This window comes from Podarcis tiliguerta (genome assembly GCF_965153285.1).
Source record: "Podarcis tiliguerta genome assembly, chromosome: 13".
NCBI classification, from domain to species: Eukaryota; Metazoa; Chordata; class Lepidosauria; order Squamata; family Lacertidae; genus Podarcis; species Podarcis tiliguerta.
Genome location: NC_139546.1, coordinates 47,702,080 through 47,723,700, shown reverse-complemented (window position 1 = coordinate 47,723,700; position 21,621 = coordinate 47,702,080). Strand labels below are relative to the sequence as shown.

Below are 21,621 nucleotides of genomic sequence, written 5' to 3'. Positions count from 1 at the left end.
TAAGTACTTAATTCGTTCTGGAGGTCCAATCTTAACCTGAAACTGTTCTTAACCTGAAGCACCACTTTAGCTAATGGGGCTTCCTGCTCCTGCCGCGCTGCTGAAGCACGATTTCTGTTCTCATCCTGAAGCAAAGTTCTTAATCCGAGGTACTATTTCTGGGTTAGCGGAGTCTGTAACCTGAAGCGTATGTAACCTGAAGCGTATGTAACCCGAGGTACCACTGTAGTTTATCATCATCATCGTCGCCTCCATGTTTTCCGCAACACGGAAGCACACCTTGGTCCTCTGCTCATGCCCACACACAAAGGTTGTCGTGAAAGGCGCCGTTACAGCAAACGGCTGAGAATCTGGCAACCCCGCCACCCGCAGCCAATGTTCTCCCCGCCCTACGGCTTCTTCATACTCACACAGAGGCCGGGCTAGGGAAGATTTTGGCTAAGGAAGTGTTGACGTGCCTCGTGACCTGGTCAGCGCTTTCCGGGGTGGGGAATTTCAAGCTGTAGTTGGCCTTCTCCGTCTCCACAAGGATCTGAATGCGGAAGGAAGGCAAAAAGCATCAGCACCCGACAGACACGAATGTCGTCATCATGTGTGGTTTGGGAGCTGCATGGTCAGGGGAAAAACAATGCTGTCCAGGGTTGTAAAGACTGCAGAGAGAATAATTGGGTGCACTCTTCCCACCTTGGATCAAATCTATGCTTCCAGGTGCTATAAGAAAGCTGCAGAGATAGCGCAGGATAGTGCGCAGCCCAGAAATGATCTCTTTCAGCTTCTGCCTTCTGGAAGAAGGTACAGGGTTATAAAGACTAGGACTAGCCGTCTGAGAAACAGTTTCTACCCAAATGTGATTTTGGTTTTAAGTGCAGTGTAATGTAGTCTCCGTGGGAGTATATTGTATTTAATTATTGGGTATCAGAGTTTTTAGGGACGCGGGTGGCGCTGTGGGTTAAACCACAGAGCCTAGGGCTTGCCGATCAGAAGGTCGGTGGTTTGAATCCCCACAACGGGGTGAGCTCCCGTTGCTCGGTCCCTGCTCCTGCCAACCTAGCAGTTCGAAAGCACATCAAAGTGCAAGTAGATAAATAGGTACCACTCCCGCGGGAAGGTAAACGGCGTTTCCGTGCGCTGCTCTGGTTCGCCAGAAGCAGCTTAGACATGCTGGCCACATGACCCAGAAGCTGTACGCCGGCTCCCTCGGCCAATAAAGCGAGATGAGCGCCGCAACCCCAGAGTCGGACACGACTGGACCTAATGGTCAGGGGTCCCTTTACCTTTAAGGTAGTCTCTATGGGAGTATATTGTATTTAATTATGGGGTATCAGAGTTTTTAGGGGGTTAACCAGGCTGGGATAGCTGGGATAGCAGGCTTGTTGGTTTCTGAATGTCTGATGTAGATTTTTTCAATTTCATTGTTCCGTATGGGACAATGACAATAAAGATGATCATATCGTAGGAGCACCCCTTTGCGGGAGATGCCCCTTGCTCCTACCTGGTTGTGATGCAGGGCGTTTAAGGCTCGGATCTCCAGGACATTGAACGAGCATTCGAGCTGCGAGGGAGGGGGAAAAAGAGTCACTTGTGACGCGACAGAAGCAAATGTCGGCACATGTTCAAAACGCATAACCTCCCCTGAAGAATCCTGGGAACGGGAGTTCTAAGGATGCTGCGAATTGTAGCTCTCTGAGGGATAAACAACCACCTCGCGGGGTTGTTGTGAGGATGGAACATGGAGGAGAACTAGAGATCCTTGGAAGATAAAGATATAAATGTAATAATAAATAAATAAACTACAGTTCCTGGGATTCTCTGGAGGAAGCCGTGACTGTTAGGCTGCATACGCATCATACTGCTATAGGTTTGGGGAGGGTCAGTCTGGATGACACCCAGGGGTCCCTTCTAAGCCTGTGATTCTGTACCCGTGATAAGAGGAAACCTGCTGAACGGCCTAAGCCAGTTCCTTTGTGAAGGTAACGGCTTTAGCTGGCCAGTGAAGTACCGCCATTTACATGTCCAAAGAGGTTGCCCTGTTGCCATGGAGACGGGCCTTCTCCCACCTCACCCGATGGAGAACAATAGGCCAAGGTGTACGGTTTTTTGGCTGACACTGGAAGCCGGAGACCCAGAGGCTTCTCTTGTTCTGCGCTGGATCCCAAAGCGATCTACTTGGGGCTTCCCTGAGAACCTAATGGGGAAGCAAGATCTCTGGGAGTGAGCCAGGTTATATGTGTAAATAAAACCGTTTATCTTAAAAACACCATTGTCTCTATGGACCTTCGTCCCAAGGAAACCGAACTCTGGGGTAAGCACTGGGACCCAAAGAGTCTCTCACTGCTCAGAGATAGGGATGTACACAATGATACATTTAAAGCACTTTATTTCCCAAAAAGAATCGTGGGAACTGTAGTTTATCCATCACAGAGTTACAATTCCCAAACAAAAAACAATACAGTGGTGCCTCGCAAGACGAAAAGAATCCGTTCCGTGAGTCTCTTCGTCTTGCGGTTTAGTCGTCTTGCGAAGCAAGCCCATTAGCGGATTAGCGCTATTAGCGCTATTAGCAGTTTAGCGGCTATTAGCGGCTATTAAAGGCTTAAGGGATTAGCGGATTAGCTGCTAAAAGGCTATTAGCAGCTTAGCGCTTTAGAAAAAGGGGTTGGGGAGCAAAAAAAACCCCTCAAAAAACCCCTCAAAAATCGCAAGACATTTTCGTCTTGCGAAGGAAGCCCATAGAGAAATTCATCCTGCGAAGCACCTCTGAAAACGGAAAACCCTTTCGTCTTGCGGGTTTTCCGTCTTGCGAGGCATTCGTCTTGCGGGGCACCACTGTACTTTGTTGTGCTTTAAATGTACGGTGTGTAAAGAGGTATAAATGTATTTTAAATTACACACACACACAATATCTCTCATTTGTTCCTCCACTCACCTTGGCTGGTACCTTTAGCCCAAAGAGATAGATTCGCCAAGTAGTGAGCACCTGTTGGAAAAAGGGCGGAGAACAGAAGAGGTGAACGACAGCACAATCCTTTTTTCTTTCCCTTTAAGACACAATCCTCATGTGGATGTTGCGTTGCTTTTCCTGCTTTCTGCTATCTGTGTCTCTCCAGACCTGAATTGGCACCACCTCTATCCAAACATGTCTTCCCAACCTGGATCTTCTAGAATACTGATAATAATAATAATAATAATAATAATAATAATAATTTTTATTATTTATATCCCGCCCTCCCCAGCTGAAGCCGGGCTCAGGGCGGCTAACAACAATAAAATAGTACAACATTCTAAAATCATTTCACTATAAAATTAATTCAAATCAAAATGATGGCAACCATTAGGCTAAAGTTCTGTGAAGACTGCCAAAGGAGGGAGTCAGGCTGTGCCCTGACCAAAGGCCTGGTGGAACAGCTCTGTCTTGCAGGCCCTGCGGAAAGATGTCAAGTCTTGTGACAGGGCGTTCCACCAGATCGGGGCCACAGCCGAACAAGCCCTGGCTCTGGTTGAGGCCAGCCTAACCTCTCTGTGGCCTGGGACCTTCAGGATGTTTTTGTTTGAAGTCTGTAAGTTCCTCTGTGGGACATACCAGGAGAGGCGGTCCCGTAGGTACGAGGGTCCTAGGCCGTATAGGGCTTTAAAGGTTAAAACCAGCACCTTAAACCTGATCCTGTACTCCACTGGGAGCCAGTGCAGCTGGTATAGCACCGGATGAATGTGATCTCGCAGCGAAGACCCCTTAAGGAGTCTCGCCGCGGCATGATGAGCATTGAACTTGTTTGTTTCGGAAGACAGTTTGCCTCCGACGCAAAGTTCTAGCAGGGAAGCATCCCATTTTCCCAATTTGCATTTTGGCTTTTTAACAATTAGTGCCATTATTACCTGCCCTCCAACCTGCGAGTCCCAGGGTGGGTGGCAAAATTTTTTGAAAATTCAGAATTAAAATATTACCATGAGTGGTGATGGTGGTGAAATGAAGGTGGTGGACTCTCGTTCACTGGATGTTTTTAAACGGAGGTTGGATGGCTGGCTGTCCTGGAGATTCCTGCATTGTAGGGTTGGACTAGATGACCCCAAGGGTCCCTTCCAACGCTACAGTTCTATTATCCTGTTTATTACAGCGCATGAGCTCTCGACAGCTTCATGAGTACGTTGCGCAAAAGCTGCTAACCTATAGAAACCTTTAGCAAGCTAAAAGCTATGCTGGTTGCTAGAAATCACATTTGCAATGTTGGGAAGTGAATTACTGATTTCCCAGCCTGCCATGTCTTTCTCGCTCTCCTGCTTCATCTCTAAGCCATGATGGTAAGATCCGCACTCAGGGCACTCCAGAAATCAGAGGGTCAGAAATGAAACAAATGTGTAACTTTGTGCCAATCGGAAAAAACAGAGTGCGTATGTGCTAGTACATGGGTAGGCAAACTAAGGGCCGGGGGCAGGATCCGGCCCAATCACCTTCTAAATCCGGCCTGTGGATGGTCCGGGAATCAGTGTGTTTTTACACAAGCAGGATGTGTCCTTTTATTTAAAATGCATCTCTGGGTTATTTGTGGGGCCTGCCTGGTGTTTTTACATGAGTAGAATGTGTGTTTTTATTTAAAATGCATCTCTGGGTTATTGTGGGGCATAAGAATTTGATCATATATTTTTTTTCAAAATATAGTCCGGACCCACACAAGGTCTGAGAGACAGTGGACCGGCCCCCTGCTGAAAATGTTTGCTGACCCCTGTGCTAGAACTTAACTAGGGGGCAAACCTCACACTGGCTCTGCTCGCTCTCCAGACCCGTAAACGGGATCACTACATTTTGCCTTAAATCACAGTGTGGGGCAGAAGGTGGAAATTCAACAGGTGCAGTGTTTCAACCCCGTGGCTGCACCTGTTGAATATTGGCCTGTAGCGAACCTTTAAAGGCATGGATTTCCGGTGTTCCTGGCACCCACGGGGGGGGGGGGAGGTGGCAGATTGGGGGAGGGGGGCTTCCTCTGATGCAGTGATTGGAAGATCACCCTGTTGCCCCTTAGCTGAAGGGGGGTGTCCTGTCCCCTTTTGCCCTAGAAGTTAACTGCTCCTGATGCCCCCTTAAATTCAACCCACAGCCTGGAAGAAGATTGGAAGAAATTTAAAGACTATCTACAGAAATATTATAAAATTAATGAATGTTAGAATGATGTTGGATTGAGGTTAAGGGGTTTTTAGTAACAACTGTATGAAGGAATATGTAAAAATGGGATGTTAACAGGTGAAAATTTAAAGTTACAATATATTAAGATCAAGATAAGGACAAAAGTAAAGAGGGAAAGGATTTGCTGAATAAATAAATTGAACTGGAATACAAAGAGGGGAGGTGTGGGGAGGTCCAGGAAACAAGCAAATGCAAGATATGTTACGAAAAACTGAACTGTTTTTAATTGTTTTTTTTATTTTTGTATTTTTCTTTTTTCTTTTTGTGATGTTATGGAAAATCTTAATAAAATATTATTTAAATAAATAAATAAATAAATAAATTCAACCCTCAGCCTTCCCCCCCCCCAAACCTCCTCATCGCTTGGCCACCCGCAAATCGGCTCCCTCCCACCCTGGGAGACCCTTTGGCCTTTATTCTGTATCATTCAATCACAACAACCTTGAGAGGCGGATCCTGGCCTGGCAAATTCACACACAGGCTCAAGACACCCCCAAACCCCATTTTTGCCAAGACCTCCCCTCTTCCGAATCCTTGGGGAGGACGGGGTGGGGAAAAACTATAGGCTCTTTTTGCATCAGCCGGCGCAAAGCCCCCCCCTCCTTTCCGCCAGCTCCCTCCCTGTCTGCTCCTGCCTGCGACCTCCACTTCTGCTGCCAGCAGCAAATTTGCAAACCCTGACCTAATTTGCCAGGACAGGATTCGAGAGCTGGAGAGTTCGAGAGAAGAAATGATGGGCAGGGGGGAGGAATAGGGAAGAAGGGCCGTGAGCCGCTCCCCAAGGCCATCCCACTTGGAGGAAGGACAGGGGCCAGTGTGAGTGGCCCCCAGAACGATTTCAGAAACTCCCCACTTTGTTTAGAGGGTCTTTTACCCTTTCCGTCTCTGTTTCTCTGGTTTGCTTAAGGGACCAGGAACCAGCGCAGTGGCGTAGCGTGGGTTGTCAGCACCCGGGGCAAGGCAAGTAATTTGCGCCCCCTAACCCGGGGCAAGGCAAGTAATTTGCGCCCCCCCCCCCGCTGCACTGTCCCTCCCCCAGATAGTCCCTCGCTCTCTCTCCGCACCGCACCGCACGCCTGGCACCCTCCCCTCCACAGTGGGCGGCGACCCGGCGGCTCGGATCGGATTCGCACAGCCAGCACTGCAGTGAGAGAGAGTGAGTGAGCCAGGTAGGGGCAGAGAGCTGCGAGTGCGAGCGCGCACCCCCCCCCCCAGATGTTGCGCCCGGTGCGGCCGGCCCCCCTGCACCCCCCACGCTAGACCACTGAACCAGCGGTCAGAGGGAGCTGATATAGCGCTTGGTAAATGTCACCATATTATTTAAAGCACAGGACTTCCCCCAATGCATCCTGGGAACTGTAGTTTGCCCCTCACAGAGCTATGGTTCCCTGCACCTTTCCCCAGACAGAGATTTGGAGAGGCCTGGATTCAAATCCACACACCAGTCATTCTTCCAGCCCACTCTACCTGATAGGGTTGTCATGTAGATGAAATTTGATTTCTGGTTTACATCCTATGCCCTTTCAAAATGTGTTTTTTGGGGGGGCTGTTGGGTTGTGGTTTTTATTTTTATTATGTATTTTGTGGTTTTATATCTTGATTTTATTCCGTGAACCGCCCTGAGACCCCCGATATATAAGGCAGTATATAAATGCAATTATTATTATTATTAATAATTTTTTATACCGCTCTTTCTTTCTTTCTTTAAACCCCTTTGTTCACCACTTAGATATTATTTACAGTGGTACCTTGGGTTAAGTACTTAATTCATTCCAGAGGTCCGTTCTTAACCTGAAACTGTTCTTAACCTGAAGCACCACTTTAGCTAATGGGGCCTCCTGCTGCTGCCTCGCTGCTGGAGCACGATTTCTGTTCTTATCCTGAAGCAAAGTTCTTAACCCGAGGTGGCCAAAGTCTTGGAGCCTCAGCTTCAGGATCTGTCCTTCCAGTGAGCACTCAGGGCTGATTTCCTCCAGAATGGATAGGTTTGATCTTCTTGCAGTCCATGGGACTCTCAAGAGTCTCCTCCAGCACCAGAATTCAAAAGCGTCCATTCTTCGGCGATCAGCCTTCTTTATGGTCCAGCTCTCACTTCCATACATCACTACTGGGAAAACCATAGCTTTCACTATACAGACTTTCGTCGGCAAAGTGATGTCTCTGCTTTTTAAGATGCTGCCTAGGTTTGTCATTGCTTTTCTCCCAAGAAGCAGGCGTCTTTTAATTTCGTGACTGCTGTCACCATCTGCAGTGATCTTAGCCTATCAACCTGTGTATAAGATGACCCTCAATTTATCACTCAAAAAAAATTCAGGAAAAAAGGTTGTCTTATACATGGAAAAATACAGTATTTCCCCCACCACCACCTGGTCCCCAAACCCCCAGCAATCCTCTCACCAGCACCCTGTCCTCGCTTTTCTTCGGCTTGGTTTCTAGCTTCACCTTCACCAGCAGGTGGATGGGAGGCCGATTCAGGAACTTCCGGATGCTGTCTGGAAAGGAAGCGGAGCGGGTTAGGATCTGGAGGCTGGGACTCAATGGGGCTGGTTGGGCAGAATGCAAGGAGGCAACCAGTAGGGGGAGCCAGAGCCAACGAGCCTCCGCTGTCCAGTGTCAGGAAGGAAGGCCAGCGGCTGAGTTGCCCTGTCTGCCCTTCCCTTGGTGAACTTCAGGTCAGCTTTCCAAAGAAAAGCAAGGGTCTGGGATTTGGGGAACGAATAAATGAGAAGGGTGCCACTGAGCTTGCGCAGAGTGCTTTTCCCTCCCCCACCAGGGTAACCGCTGCCTTTAAACGTATTTTTTCATGTCTGCAAAAAGGGAGAACTAAGAGACTGATAAGTTCTCCTACTTTAGAGTTTTCAGAGTTGCCTGTGAGGAATCCTGGGGTATTCCAGGAAAATGTTTACGCAACTGCTTAAAGCATTTAAGCTTTTCAAAGATTGAGTCCTGAAGCAAAATATGAAAATCACTTTCTTTTAAAAAAAAACCCCACACACGTTAGATTCTGCAGATTTTGAAACGTTTCCAGAACATACAAATGTCCCACTGGATATAAAGTTATAATCATGATTTCAGCCTCTACACACCAGGGGTAAACGAAATGTGACTGAGAATCTGGAGAGATTAAGCACTCCCCCAAAATTACATCCTTTTAGCCCTTTCCTAGCCCAAAATCAAATCGCCACACAGCTATGAAGCTGACTAGATGACATTAAGCCAGCCACTTTCTTAAGCCCAACCTACAACACAGGGTTGTTGTGAAGATAAAACAGGAGGGGGAATAAGAAAATCTGGATAAAAATGTACGGTAAATAAAATAATAGAGGTCTCTTTCTTATCAGGCTTTCAAGCATTCTGGGCCCCTGCCTTTGTAGCAAAAACTTTAAAAGAAAGAGATTCTGGGGTTAATTATAATAAATAAATAAATAAATAAATAAATAATCTTTATTACGGCCCAGAGACCATAATAATAATAATAATAATAATAATAATACAGTGGTGCCTCACAAGACGAAATTAATCCGTTCCGCGAGTCTCTTCGTCTAGCGGTTTTTTCGTCTTGCGAAGCAACCCTATTAGCGGATCAGCGCTATTAGCGCTATTAGCGGTTTAGCGGCTATTAGCAGCTATTAAAGGCTTAAGGAATTAGCGGATTAGCTGCTAAAAGGCTATTAGCAGCTTAGCGCCTTAGAAAAAGGGGGTGGGGAGCGGAAAAAACCCTCAAGAATCGCAAGACATTTTCGTCTTGCGAAGCAAGCCCATAGGGAAATTCGTCCTGCGAAGCACCTCTGAAAACGGAAAACCCTTTCGTCTAGCGGGTTTTCCGTCTTGCAAGGCATTCGTCTTGCGGGGTACCACTGTAATTTATTTATACCCCGCCCATCTGGCTGGGTTTCCCCAGCCACTCTGGGCAGCTCCCAACCGAATATTAAAAACCACAATACAGCATTAAACATTAAAAACTTCCCTAAACAGGGCTGCCTTCAGATATTGGGACTCTTGATCAAATTAAACCCGACACATAGTTCCTAAAGGAAGAGGTCCTGGGGGGCTCAAGGGCTCCTGCGAATTACGTTCCCCGATCCGGGGGTCCCAAATGTGTTAAGGAGCGACGTGGAGTAGAGGAAGGCGCTCTGCGCATGCCCGGGGGAATTCTCTTCATGGCATTGCTCCATCGCGTTGTCCTGGGAGCTGAACGGAGGACTTTTCCGGAGCTCGGATCGACCCGCCAGAGGCAGGCAGGCACCGTTCAATCAATGGCTTCGCTCCGGGTAGCTTCTCCGCTTCAGCCAAGCAAAAGCGTACAGGATGAAACCGTCCCCCACGACCGCTTCTTTCAGACTCACAACGCCTCGGGGTAAACTGAGGCCACCGGCCGCCTCTGTCTGGTGTGAGCTGAGAGAAAGAGAATGAGCGTGTGTTTGTGTGTGTGTGTGTTTTGTGTGTGTGGTGTCCTCGGCTGGGTGTGCAGGGAACTGGGGCGAAGCATTGGAGGTGACAGGCCTGGCGGCCGAGACAAATTGGTCCTGACAGATGAGGAACGGAGGACCCAGTTCCTCTGGAGAAGGGAAAGAGGCTTCGAGGCCTCCCTGAGGTTTTCCCCACCACCTCCCCTCACACACAGCCGTTGTGAGGCCCACAAAGCTCCCAGGTCGGAGGTGTCTGTCTGAGATGATCAGGGCCGGCTGAAACCCCCTCGGTTGTGTCTAAATGCAGGTCCGCAATTCATACGCCGTACTAGCTCCCCTATCCGATCGGCCCAAACCAAAAGGAAAAAACGTGGTGGAACGGAGCAAATAACTACAGGCGACTCGTGCCATCGAGCCAGGCTGCGTGATGCATGGTATGGCGGTTAGTGTTGGACGAGAGCTTGCAATGGTAAAGGTAAAGGGACCCCTGACCGTTAGGTCCAGTCGTGGCCGACTCTGGGGTTGCGGCACTCATCTCGCTTTATTGGCCGAGGGAGCCAACGTACAGCTTCCGGGTCATGCGGCCAGCAGGACTAAGCCGCTTCTGGCGAACCAGAGCAGCGCACGGAAACGCCATTTACCTTCCCGCTGGAGCGGTACCTATTGATCTACTTGTACTTTGGTGTGCTTTCGAACTGCTAGGTGGGCAGGAGCAGGGACCGAGCAACGGGAGCTCACCCTGTCACGGGGATTCGACCCGCCGACCTTCTGATCGGCAAACCCTAGGCTCTGTGGTTTAACCCACAGCGCCACCTGCATCCCGAGCTTGCAAAGACCCGGGTTCAAATCCACACCCTGCCATGAAGTCCATGGCTGTGTTTCAGATGGCCTCTTGTTTTGGAAAGAATAAATTAGGTAGGGTTGCATTTAATAAATAATAATAATATTTTTTTATTTTTACCCCGGCCAGAACTGGGCTCAGGGTAGCTAACATGAATAAAATTACAATAAAACATAATAGGAAGGGGGGGGGGGAGAAACAAGAGAGAAACGAAACAAATCTGTGCCCCACATCCCTGCTAGTGAGTCAGTCGGGCTTACTAATGGGCCTTATTTAAGATTGCCCTGCCCTGAACTACAACTCCCATAATGCCGTACTCCAATGGTCATGCCGGCTTGGGCGGACAAGAGTCCAACAAGTGGCTCAGTCTGCTTCATGTTACCTCTATGTAGCAGCTGCACGACAGGCAGAAATCCCACAGGTGAATCTTCTCCCCTTACAACATTTCCACACTGGGTGGGGCTCCCCTCCCCCAGGATGAAAACGACAAAGAGAGAATGAGCGGATTCCGACTCAAACTAAAGCTTGATTGATTAATCCGCGCAATACTGAGAATAATAATGATAGCTAAATACAGCGAACGACAATGGAACGATATAAGATCATGGAAAGCTACCTTACACTAGCTGTAGTTTAGTACTGTCTGCACTGACTGGCAGCCGCTGTTGGAGGTTTCAGGCATGGCTCTCTCCCAATCCTATCAGGGACTGAACCTGAGACCTTCTGCTTGCAAAATAGATGCTCCATGCTCTGAGCTAAAAGCCCTTCCCCATAGGGAATGAATGAATGAATATAAAAATAATAATAATAGTGACAACGATAATATGCCTCTGAGCAAATGCAGAGTTCTCCCCTTCCCCGCAGAGCAACGACTGTTTGCCATCTGTTTTAGAGATGACATTAGTATCAGAGAATACACCTTCTGCTAAGAAACTAGCCTGCGATATTACCACAGTCTGATTCCTTGTTATTTTGGGACAAGATCCAAGCCAGTGTGGTGGAAAAACTAATGTTACCCGAGACGGCTTCTAACGCTCCAGCAATATCAAACCCGCTTCCCCCTGAGTGGTTTCCCCATCTTAGGGAAACGGGGGGAGAAAGGAACCAATATCGCTGCTGGCGAGGGCTAGATGGGAAATCAAATTTGGCTGAAGACCGTTAGGGAGAGTGTTGGCAAGATCAAGGAATATAAAAGCTAAGTAGCGGCACTAGGAGTGGCCATGCCACGCAGAGGCCATTTTCCTCACAGTTTTTTAAACTGGCCTAAGTGTCATGGCACAGGGATGCGGGTGGCGCTGTGGGTTAAAGCCTCAGCGCCTAGGACTTGCCGATCGAAAGGTCGGCGGTTCGAATCCCCGCAGCGGGGTGCGTTCCCGTCGTTCGGTCCCAGCGCCTGCCAACCTAGCAGTTCGAAAGCACCTTTGGGTGCAAGTAGATAAATAGGGACCGCTTACCAGCAGGAAGGTAAATGGCGTTCCGTGTGCTGCGCTGGCTCGCCAGATGCAGCTTGTCACGCTGGCCACGTGACCCGGAAGTGTCTGAGGACAGCGCTGGCTCCCGGCCTCTAGAGTGAGATGAGCGCACAACCCTAGAGTCTGTCAAGACTGGCCCGTACGGGCAGGGGTACCTTTACCTTTACCTAAGTGTCGTGGCTTCCACCAATAGACCTGGCCCGCAGCATAGGAGTGCGCAGCTTCAAGGAAGCCAGCAGGGTCCCCTCCAGACGCTTTTGAACTACAGTTTCCATTCTCCCTGACCATTAGGTATGCTGACTGGAGCTGGTGGAGGGCATGACAGACACTCTGGAGGAGCAGAAGAACCCGGAGGAGACATCTGCACTGCTTGAACTGAGAACTAAGGTTCCTGTATTGCAGGGGGTTGGACTAGATGACTAGATGAGTTGTTCCAACTCAACCATTCTATAAAGCCCCAAGATCTTGGGCAAGATGGGAATGTGGCTCTCCAGCTCTCTATATCAGGCCTTCGGGAGCCTCCCCGGGTGTGTGACAACACCTCTTGCTTGCCTGGATGAAGAATGGGAGAGATAAGCATAGGGGTTGTAGGAACCGCTGGCCTTTTCATGGCTGCACAGTCACCAACTACACGAAAGAAAGAGATGCCTCTGTCATTCCGCCTACTTTCTGCCTCTGGCCCTGCCCACAACCCGAGGGCTGCTCGTCATGGAACACAGTCCTCAGACTGAACGAGGTTCTCTGCACCCTCCAACCGCTGGTCAAAGAGGAAGGCAGCAGCTCTTTACTTGGCCCGACGCAACTCTCAGGGGGCAGAGCCTCAGGCAATAAATGCATAGCTCAAGGCCTCTGCCAGTTGCTCTGCTGAGACAACATGTATGTCCTACCTCTGCTGCAGGATGGCTGGCCATGGTCCTGAAACTCACACCTAGATCGCTCTCCAAGGTGCTGATCCCTGCCTTCGCTTGCCTTCTAGTCTGCCTGGGATTCCCGACCTTCTTCCTCTTGCCTGGGCAGTCACTGCTCTGCAGTTATGAGCATCCCCATAGATTAGGATCAGTGCCTTCCTTTAGCATAGCGGTTCTCAACCTGTGGGTGCCCAGATGTTGTTGGACTACAACTCCCATCATCCCTGAGCTCTGGCCTTGCTAGCTAGGGGTGATGGGAGTTGTAGTTCAACAACATCTGGGGACCCACAGGTTGAGAACCGCTGCTTTAGCACAAGATCATACTCATGGGTCAGCAAACTAAGGTCCACAGGCCGGGTCAGGCCCAGTTGCCTTCTAGATCCGGCCCGCGGACGGTCCGGAATACAGGCAGCCGGCATAACGTGCGCGCGCCATGGTTTTTGCAACTCAGCCAAGCTTGGGGGTCAAAAGCGAGGCGGGCGGCTGTTTGAGACAAGCCCCTTCTCCGTCCGTCGCACGCGCATGGCAATCTTTTCTTCCAGGGTGGGGGGTAGGGACGAGGGAAAAGGAGCCGCAGTTCGGATTTCCTCCATGGAGCTGCCGGCGACTGACCTCTGGAAGGGCAGCTACAGCGACAGGGGCTTGGAGGCGCCTCGGAAGCAACGCCCGCTGGTGTCTGTGGCGGCGGTGCTCCCCGCCAGAGGAAGCAGGGAGCGCCTGGGCGGCTGCACTCCCAAGCACTTATGCGCTCTGCTGGGGAGGCCGCTTGTTAGCTACACGGTGTGAGCCATGGAAAGGTAAATAGCCGTCGCCCCCTCGTCTTCCCTCACGCGGGGAAAAGAATGTTTTTGCCTGAGCAGCGCCGGTCTGACTTAGTGTGGCCAATGGCTTTTCCCTTCACCCAAGCATGCGCACACACTTTCCAGGGCTGACGGGAATGGCGCGCTTACCTCAGCCCCCCAGCCTCCACCCCACCTTACGAGAGAAATAATAACTGTCAATGTGTAAAACGCAAAGGAAGCAGCGTGGGTTTATGAGGGAACACCCCCGCCCAAAAAAATATCGCTTTCGGGCAACATTGGGGTTGGTCCCAGTAAGTTTTTTTGCCAAAAATGCAGGTCATAATCATGGCAACATATAGTCCGGCCCCCCACAAGGTCTGAGGGACAGTGGACCGGCCCCCTGCTGAAAAAGTTTGCTGACCCCTGATCATAATTTTGTACTGAGAGCTCACGACAACCACCTAGCCCCATTCTCACAACTGTTCATCTGAAGAACCCCTCGTTCCACCCGGCCGTAAGTAGCCAAGCAACCCGGGATTCGTCTCCTGAGCACATGCAGAGTGGGCGGCAAAAAGAGTGCCTCTGAGCGTACACAGCATGCCCTTCCCTCAACAGGGGGATGGGCCATAGCTCTGCAGTAGGACACTGTGCTTCACACGGCAAGCATCTAGGGTCTGAGGCACAACCCCTCCAAGATATCTAGGTGCAAAAACGTGAGAATAAATTTCTCTGATCCTCTTTTCGCCCAAAGTTGATGGCATCACCACACCATGTGGGAGCCAATTCCATAGTCGACCTATGCGCTGGGTGATCTTCGGCTTCCGTCTTGTCTCCAGAGACAATGAAGTGTGCCTCCAGGGGTGAAGTCTCAAACAGCCACACTAGCAGCATGAAAGTCACCTCCCTGGCGCACAAGTCTGGCCAGGGTGTATGGAGGTCCTGGGCTGCCCAGACGACGGGACCCCCCTGCCAGTCTCACAGATGTGGTCCAAAGGAAAGCAGAACAAGGCCTTGGGCACCAACTCAGCTGCGGGAGTTGCTGGAAGGAGGTGAACAAGGCGCCATCCAACTGTCTTAAGGACTCCGGATTTGTGTATGGTTTACTGAAGGAGCGTCTCCACCCCATCGTTCTGCCCGGAAACTGAGGTCCAGCGCTGAGGGCCTTCTGGTGGTTCTCTCACTGCAAGAAGCCAACTTACAGGGAACCAGGCAGAGGGCCTTCTCGGTAGTGGCACCCACCCTGTGGAACGCCCTCCCACCAGATGTCAAAGAGAAAAACAACTACCAGATTTTTAGAAGACCAGATGTCTTCTAAAAATCAAGGCAGCTGTGTTTAAGGAAACTTTTAAGGTTTAATAGGTTATTGTATTTTGATATTCCGTTGGAAGCCGCCCAGAGTGGCTGGATAAACCCAGCCAGTTAGGCAGGGTATAAATAAATAATAATAATAAAAATTATTATTATTATTATTATTACTCCTGAGACTTTTCTTCTCCCACAAGGCAGCAGAGGTCTCCCGCATCAACTGCTGCTCAGAAGCATCTTGCTTCTGATCGCTGATGTTTTGAATCACCTGGTTTAGCTGTTAGCCAACGATAGCCCTTCTCTGCCATCAATCTCTCGAATCACCAGCTACTTCCCAAACTGTGTAATGGGTCTTACGGGCACCAAACACCCGTCCCCAGGGGAAGATGGCTGCTGAATCTGTGTGATTCATCGGTCTGACTCAGCCTCTTTCAATACCCTGAGCCGCTCATGTTCATTCTCTCAGCCCAGCCTGAGGTGGTGGGGGGGGGGGACCATGCCCTTTCCCCATAGCTCCCTGGAGGCAGGGCCAAGCTCCAGAAAGTGGTATGGTGAGACTATTGCCAGGGTCTGCCACCCTAAGGGTGCAACAATTTCCATTTTCCACAGAGAACCAGCGTGTGGCCTACTAGGTGCCGGCTCTCCCAAAATAGGAATTGAGGGGATGGATGCTCATCAAATTTGCAGATGGCACCAAACCGGGAGGGGTAGCCAACACCACAGAAGACGGAATCAGGATTCGAGGTGGCCTTAATAGGTTGGAGAACTGGAGCCCAAACGAACAAAATGAATTTCAGTAGGGACAAATGTCAGGTTCTGGCAGGAAGAACCAGGTGCACAAAAATAAGATGGGGGACACCTGGCTTGCCAGCGGTACATGTGAAAAGGATTCTAGGGGTCTTGGTGGACCACAAGCTGAACATGAGTCAACAGTGTGATGCATCACCAAAATAGCTAATGCTATTCCAGGCTGCATCAGCAGACGTATAGCGTCGGGATAAAGAGAAGAAATAGCGCCACCCAAATTCTGCCTTGCTCAAGACCACAGCTGGAATACTGTGCCCAGTTATGGGTGGCACGTTTAAGCTGGAATGTGTGTGCAGAGGAGGGCAACCAAGATGATGAAGGAAACCAAGCCTGATGAGGAACGGTTGAAGGAGCTGGGTATGTTTAGCCTGGAAAAGAGGAGACTGAGAGGAGATAGCCATCTTCAAATATCTGAACGACTGTCATGTGGAAGGTGGTGCAAGCTTGTTTTCTCCTGCTCTGGAGGGTAGGACTCGAACCCGTGGCTTCAAGTTACAAGAAAAGAGATTCCAACTAAACATCAAAAAGAACTTTCCGGCAGTAAGGAGCTAGGAACCTCCTTCCTTGGAGGTTTTTAAGCAGAGGTGGGGAGGCCATCTCTCATGAATGCTTCAGTTGAGATTCCTGCATTGCTGGGGGTTGGTCTAGATGTCCCTTGGGGTCCCTTCCAAGCCTATGGTTCCATGAGTCTGTGATTCTATACCCCATCAGAGGGTGCCAAGCCCGCTCTCCAAATCCTGGCCCCAGTGCTTCTCAGCGCGAAGGCGGGACAAATAGATCGCAACAGCAGCAACCCTAACAGTGTCCTTTTTTGGGAAGAAGCATCTAGGATTGGGGTGCTGTGACCTAATTTCTCTCGTGAGCAATTATGCTCAGGGAAAAGGGGAAACGGTGTTCATTTTTAGATTTCCATGTCTTGGCTTCTTCCTGTCTGAACTGTGCTATGTCTCAAGAAGAAAAAAAAGGGGGGGGAGAGAAGCAACTCATCCCACTCCCCCACAAAAAAACACACAAAAACACCCAGAGAGGCTCTTGGGCAACAAAACCTCAAAACGGGAGGAAGTTTTGCCAATGCATATCGTAAGGCTTGAGGCAACAAATGCCTTCACACCGAAAGCCCTGGCAGATGCCTGCAGCCTTTTAATAAAAAATATACACACAGAAACACCAACCTGCGGCGTGTCCTTTTAGTCTTTTGGTAGGGTCACCTTTGCAATTTTGTTTTGAGCCGGATTAGGGGATTTAAATGGGCGCTTAGAGCTGGTGTGCTTTGGTTAAAAGCAGCATTAGCGCTGTGCATGTGAGACGGGGGTGGGGGGGGGTGATTCGAGATGGATTCCTATTTGCTCTGTGCCGCACACATCTGCATTTTCCTGAACGCTCTTTAAGAGCCGGTCCCAGCAGAGAGGTCCGTGTTTTGGATTACTGATGGCATCTTTATAAATTATTCCTCCGTGCTGGCGCATCAAGGAGCAGCGTGGGCTGAGACATTTTGCAGGTCTCGGGATTTCAGATGTGAAGCTCTAAAGAGCCGAGACTCTTCTGACGGTGATAGCGATCTGGTTTCAGGGGCAAAGCTCTCTGCACGCCAAACCATGGTTTGACAAGCAGGAATGTGGCAGAAGCTTGCAAGCTCCCCTTTCCTCTTCCCACCTAACATGCAAATTCCCCTTCCCCCTCCCATAGTTTGCTATAACCACAGTTTACTGTTGCATCTGCACTGAGACTAGCCAGCCCTGGATGCCTTGAGACCACGGCTGGTTCGCAAACCACGGTTTCCTGGTTCGCTTTAGGAAATCCTCGACGGGAAAGAGAATTTGGCATGTCAGAGGAGGAGTGAGGAGCACATCGAGCACAATTCAAAGTGTTTGTTTGTTTGTTTATTATTAAATTTGTGAGGTCCATGCCTTTACACAAAATACCATAAAACATTATTAAAAGATAACAATAAGATTATAAAAGTAAGCTAAAATTCATGCCATGCTATCCCAGCAAGGAGACTACCCAAAAACCCCCACCATTCAGGAAAGAAGATACAGCAACAGGTTAGGAAAACAATGGGAGGGACCTCACCGTTTCGTCCAGGAACCGTACCCTAGTTTTCATAGCCTTCACCACAAAGACCGCTACCACGTGAGAAATCCGTGGATCAGCGTCCACCAGTAAAAACTTTACTTGGTCCTCAGAGTTGACTATTGATTTGGGAATAGTTTGTAACATCGCATCCCTGAAGGCCGAATAGATGGGACAATACAACATGTAATGTGTGAGATCCTCTTGGGTTCTCATATGACAAAGACATATACGTTGCTCTGCTGGGATTTTTGCATATCTGCCTGTCAGGTAGGCCGTAGGAATGGTTTGAAAACGGGCCATGGTGAAGGCTCTCCGAAGGGTGGGATTGGTGATATTCGCCAAATAATTGGCACAGGTTTTGACTGTTTTCAGTCGGGGAAGCCAGTGGGAGGACCCTGGGTTCTGAATTTTTGTGATATCTAATAGAGCGTCTCTCTCCAGGATCCATTCCCGAACTTTGTCTGGGCTCCACAGTTTGAGGGTGTTAAACTCCGGTAGGGTGTATCTAACCAGGATCTCAGATAGGTTTTGACGCCAAGTGGTATTCTTTTGAAGAGATACAAAGGCTTGTTTGGCCAATAAGGTGTTTGTGGTATTTGCAAGTTTGATGTAAAATCGTAGGAATCTTAAGTGGGCCCTGGCAGACACAGAGGGTAATCCAACCTCCACCCTCAAGAGAGCTGCTGGGGTTCCTTGAGGAAGGCCTAGAATCCTCTTGAGATAATAGTTTTGAAGAATTTCAAGCCGTTCTAGCAGCTTCTGATTCCATCCCCAGAGTTCTACTCCGTATAGCATCTGGGGAATCACTTTTCCTACAAAAGCTTTTAGTGCCGGGATCACCAATTGCCCTCCCCTCAAATAAAAAAAGCTGAGCAGAGCACCGATTGTCCTACGTGTTAGGAGGGCTACAGTCTTGAAGTGGGCAAGCCAGCTAGATGTAGCTTGGAAAGTGATACCAAGATATTTAAAAGAAAGTCTCTGTTCGATTACGTGTTCATCTAAAGACCATCTAAATGTCTGGCGAGCTCTAGTAAACACCACAATTTTTGTTTTGTCATAATTTATCTTTAGAGAGTTTTGGGCACAATAAGCTGCGAGCCCCTCCAGCATGCTGTGTAGGCCCCTACGAGTAAGTGCCATGACAGCCATGTCATCAGCATATAGCAATATATTCAGATGTTTGCCTTCCAGGGCGGGAGCTGCTAACTTATACTTTGCCATATGTTGAACAATGTCATTTATATAGAAATTAAAGAGGAACGGCGCTAACAAACAACCCTGTTTTACCCCTTTCCCCAGTGGCAGTGGGTCAGTATAGTTGCCTGACATCCCGGTTCTGATTTTAACTGTGGTGTCTGAATGTAACTCTCTAAGTATATTAAGAAGTCGTCTATCAATATCCGTCTCATATAGTTTTTGCCATAATTTGTCCCTACAGATTGAGTCAAAAGCAGATGTAAGATCTACAAAAGCCACAAAAAGTTTGCTCTTGTGTACCTTTGTATACTTATCTATCATTGTCTGTAGTACCAAGCAATGGCCTGTTGTACTATGGCCCTTTCTAAACCCTGCCTGCTCCGGATTAAGCAAGTTAGAGTGGTCAGCCCAGTCAACCAGTTTATTTAGCAGGTAGCGAGTGTAAAGTTTATACACAATGTCCAGGAGGCTTATGGGGCGATAGTTTGAGGGGTCTTGGGGGTCTCCCTTCTTATAGATGGGGGCTACCAGGCTCAGTTTCCAGTTTTCTGGGATTTTGCATGTATCATTTATTACCGTAAAAAATTGGGCCAAGAAAGCAGCCCACCACTGGGCATTTAATGTAAACACCTCAGGAGGAATCATATCTTCACCAGGAGCTTTGCCATTTTTGAGTGTTTTAATTAGCTGTAAACATTCTAATTCGGTAACAGGATCCCAGCCCATTAATAGATCATTTTTTAGAGAAGGGAACTGGCTCGGTTTAGCAGTGTTTGGAGCTGTATATAGCCGGGAGAAATGTTGGTACCATAAGTTGGATGAAATACTGTTGATTATAGTTTTCCCTTTGGGTGAAACTCCCTGAGCAATAATTTCCCAGAATTTTTTGTCGTCCCGCAATTTGATCGCTTTGTCAAGTGCCTCCCATTGTTCCTTTCTGTATAGGAAAGTGTTGGTGCTGACCTTGAAAGCCCTAAACGGCCTCGGTCCAGTATATCTGAAGGAGCGTCTCCACCCCCATCGTTCTACCCAAACACTGAGGTCCAGCACCGAGGACCTTCTGGCGGTTCCCTCACTGCAAGAAGCCAAGTTACAGGGAACCAGGCAGAGGGCCTTCTCAGTGGTGGCGCCCGCCCTGTGGAACGTCCTTCTGTCAGATGTCAAAGAGAACAACAACTACCAGACTTTTAGAAGACATCTGAAGGCAGCCCTGTTTAGGGAAGCTTTTAATGTTTGATGCATTTCTGTATTTTAATATTTTGTTGGAAGCTGCCCAGAGTGGCTGGAGAAGCCCAGCCAGATGGGCGGGGTATAAATAATAAATTTATTAGTAGTAGTATTAAGCAACTGAGGCCGGCTGCCCTACTTTAGACAGGCGCTCCTCTATCTGAAAGGCTGTCCAGTACATAACCCGTACAAAACCCTAAGAAGGGAGAGCAAAATTGCCCATCAACAGTTAGCACTTCGACAACAAACATAGCTTCCAGCACTATGACGAGATGTATCGCACTTCTAGCTAAATTACAGCAAGTCTTTCTAAATTTGCATATGAATCAGAATATACAGATTTTACACAGATCTAAACCCTCTTTTATCCTGTTTTCGGACGGTGTGTAAGTTGCCTCTCCAGCCTCAGCCCGTCACAGACACAACATCCATTTAGAGCACTCTTGTACCACTTTGTCACAGCTTCTCTACGTCCCGCAAAGACTCCTGGGGACTGTAGTTTGTGGATGGCTGCTGACCTCACAGAGCTACAATTCCCAGCAAGGTTAACAAACTACACTTCCCAGGATTCCCCAGGACTCCTATGACCGGGTTTTTGGCTCATGGTGCAGGTATGACCTAAATTACCTCTTATACCTACTGTGTGTAGGAATACTGAATCGGAAATAATATGAGCCCTGGGGAGGCACAATTCCACATTCCCCCAACCAGAATTCTAAGGGCGATCTTGAGATGTTGAAGGAAATCAGAAATCCATCAAGACAAATGGAAGTAGTTAAAACTGCAGTTGCTGCATAAGGGATTGGTATTTTGACTGGAGTGTAATTGAAATTTATAAGATTTTGGTATGCAGAAACAAAGAGAATAATCTAGCACACGGGGGAGGGCACCTAAATTGTATAATTTGGCAATGATCGGCATTACTAATTGTAATATAATTTGGCATCGTTATAATGAGGATATTATTGGATTGTTGTAATTGAAAACTAATAAAAAATATTATCAAAAAAGGAATGCGTCAAGAGAAGGAAGTGTTATATTAATATGTTGCGAACGGCCCTGTGATCTTTGGATGAAGGGCAGTGTAAAATTTTAATTAATAATAATAATAATAATAATTGAAGTAGCACCTAGAACCTGGTATGAGATGGGCATATCGTTGAACCGAATGGAAGTGGCAACCAGCAACGCAATTCAACACAAACGCAAGCAGACAACAGCCAGATATGATTCCAAGCACAGTCGCATTTGACTTCAAAAGAATAAACTTCTCCAAAATGAGGGAGGCAATAGAAAGAAAGCTGAAAGGGGAGATAAAGCCAGTAAAATCTCTCCAAACTGCACAGAGCTTATTTAAAACCACCCTAGTAGAAGCTTAAGCTAATTTTTTTTTTTTAAATGCTGTCAAGTTGAAGCGGATG

General features: G+C 48.4%; 1 protein-coding gene across 1 annotated transcript in view; it reads right to left on the bottom strand.

The window, feature by feature from the left end:
- CARMIL3 (capping protein regulator and myosin 1 linker 3) overlaps positions 1–21,621 on the bottom strand; it is an 84,991-nt gene that overhangs the window by 57,216 nt on the left and 6,154 nt on the right. Inside the window, exons 2-5 of the mRNA XM_083410027.1 lie at positions 7,574–7,668; positions 2,927–2,977; positions 1,493–1,552; positions 411–532 (exon numbers count right to left, since the gene is read on the bottom strand). Coding sequence (XP_083266153.1) covers positions 411–532; positions 1,493–1,552; positions 2,927–2,977; positions 7,574–7,668 — 328 coding nt within the window. The remainder of the gene's footprint in view (positions 1–410; positions 533–1,492; positions 1,553–2,926; positions 2,978–7,573; positions 7,669–21,621) is intronic.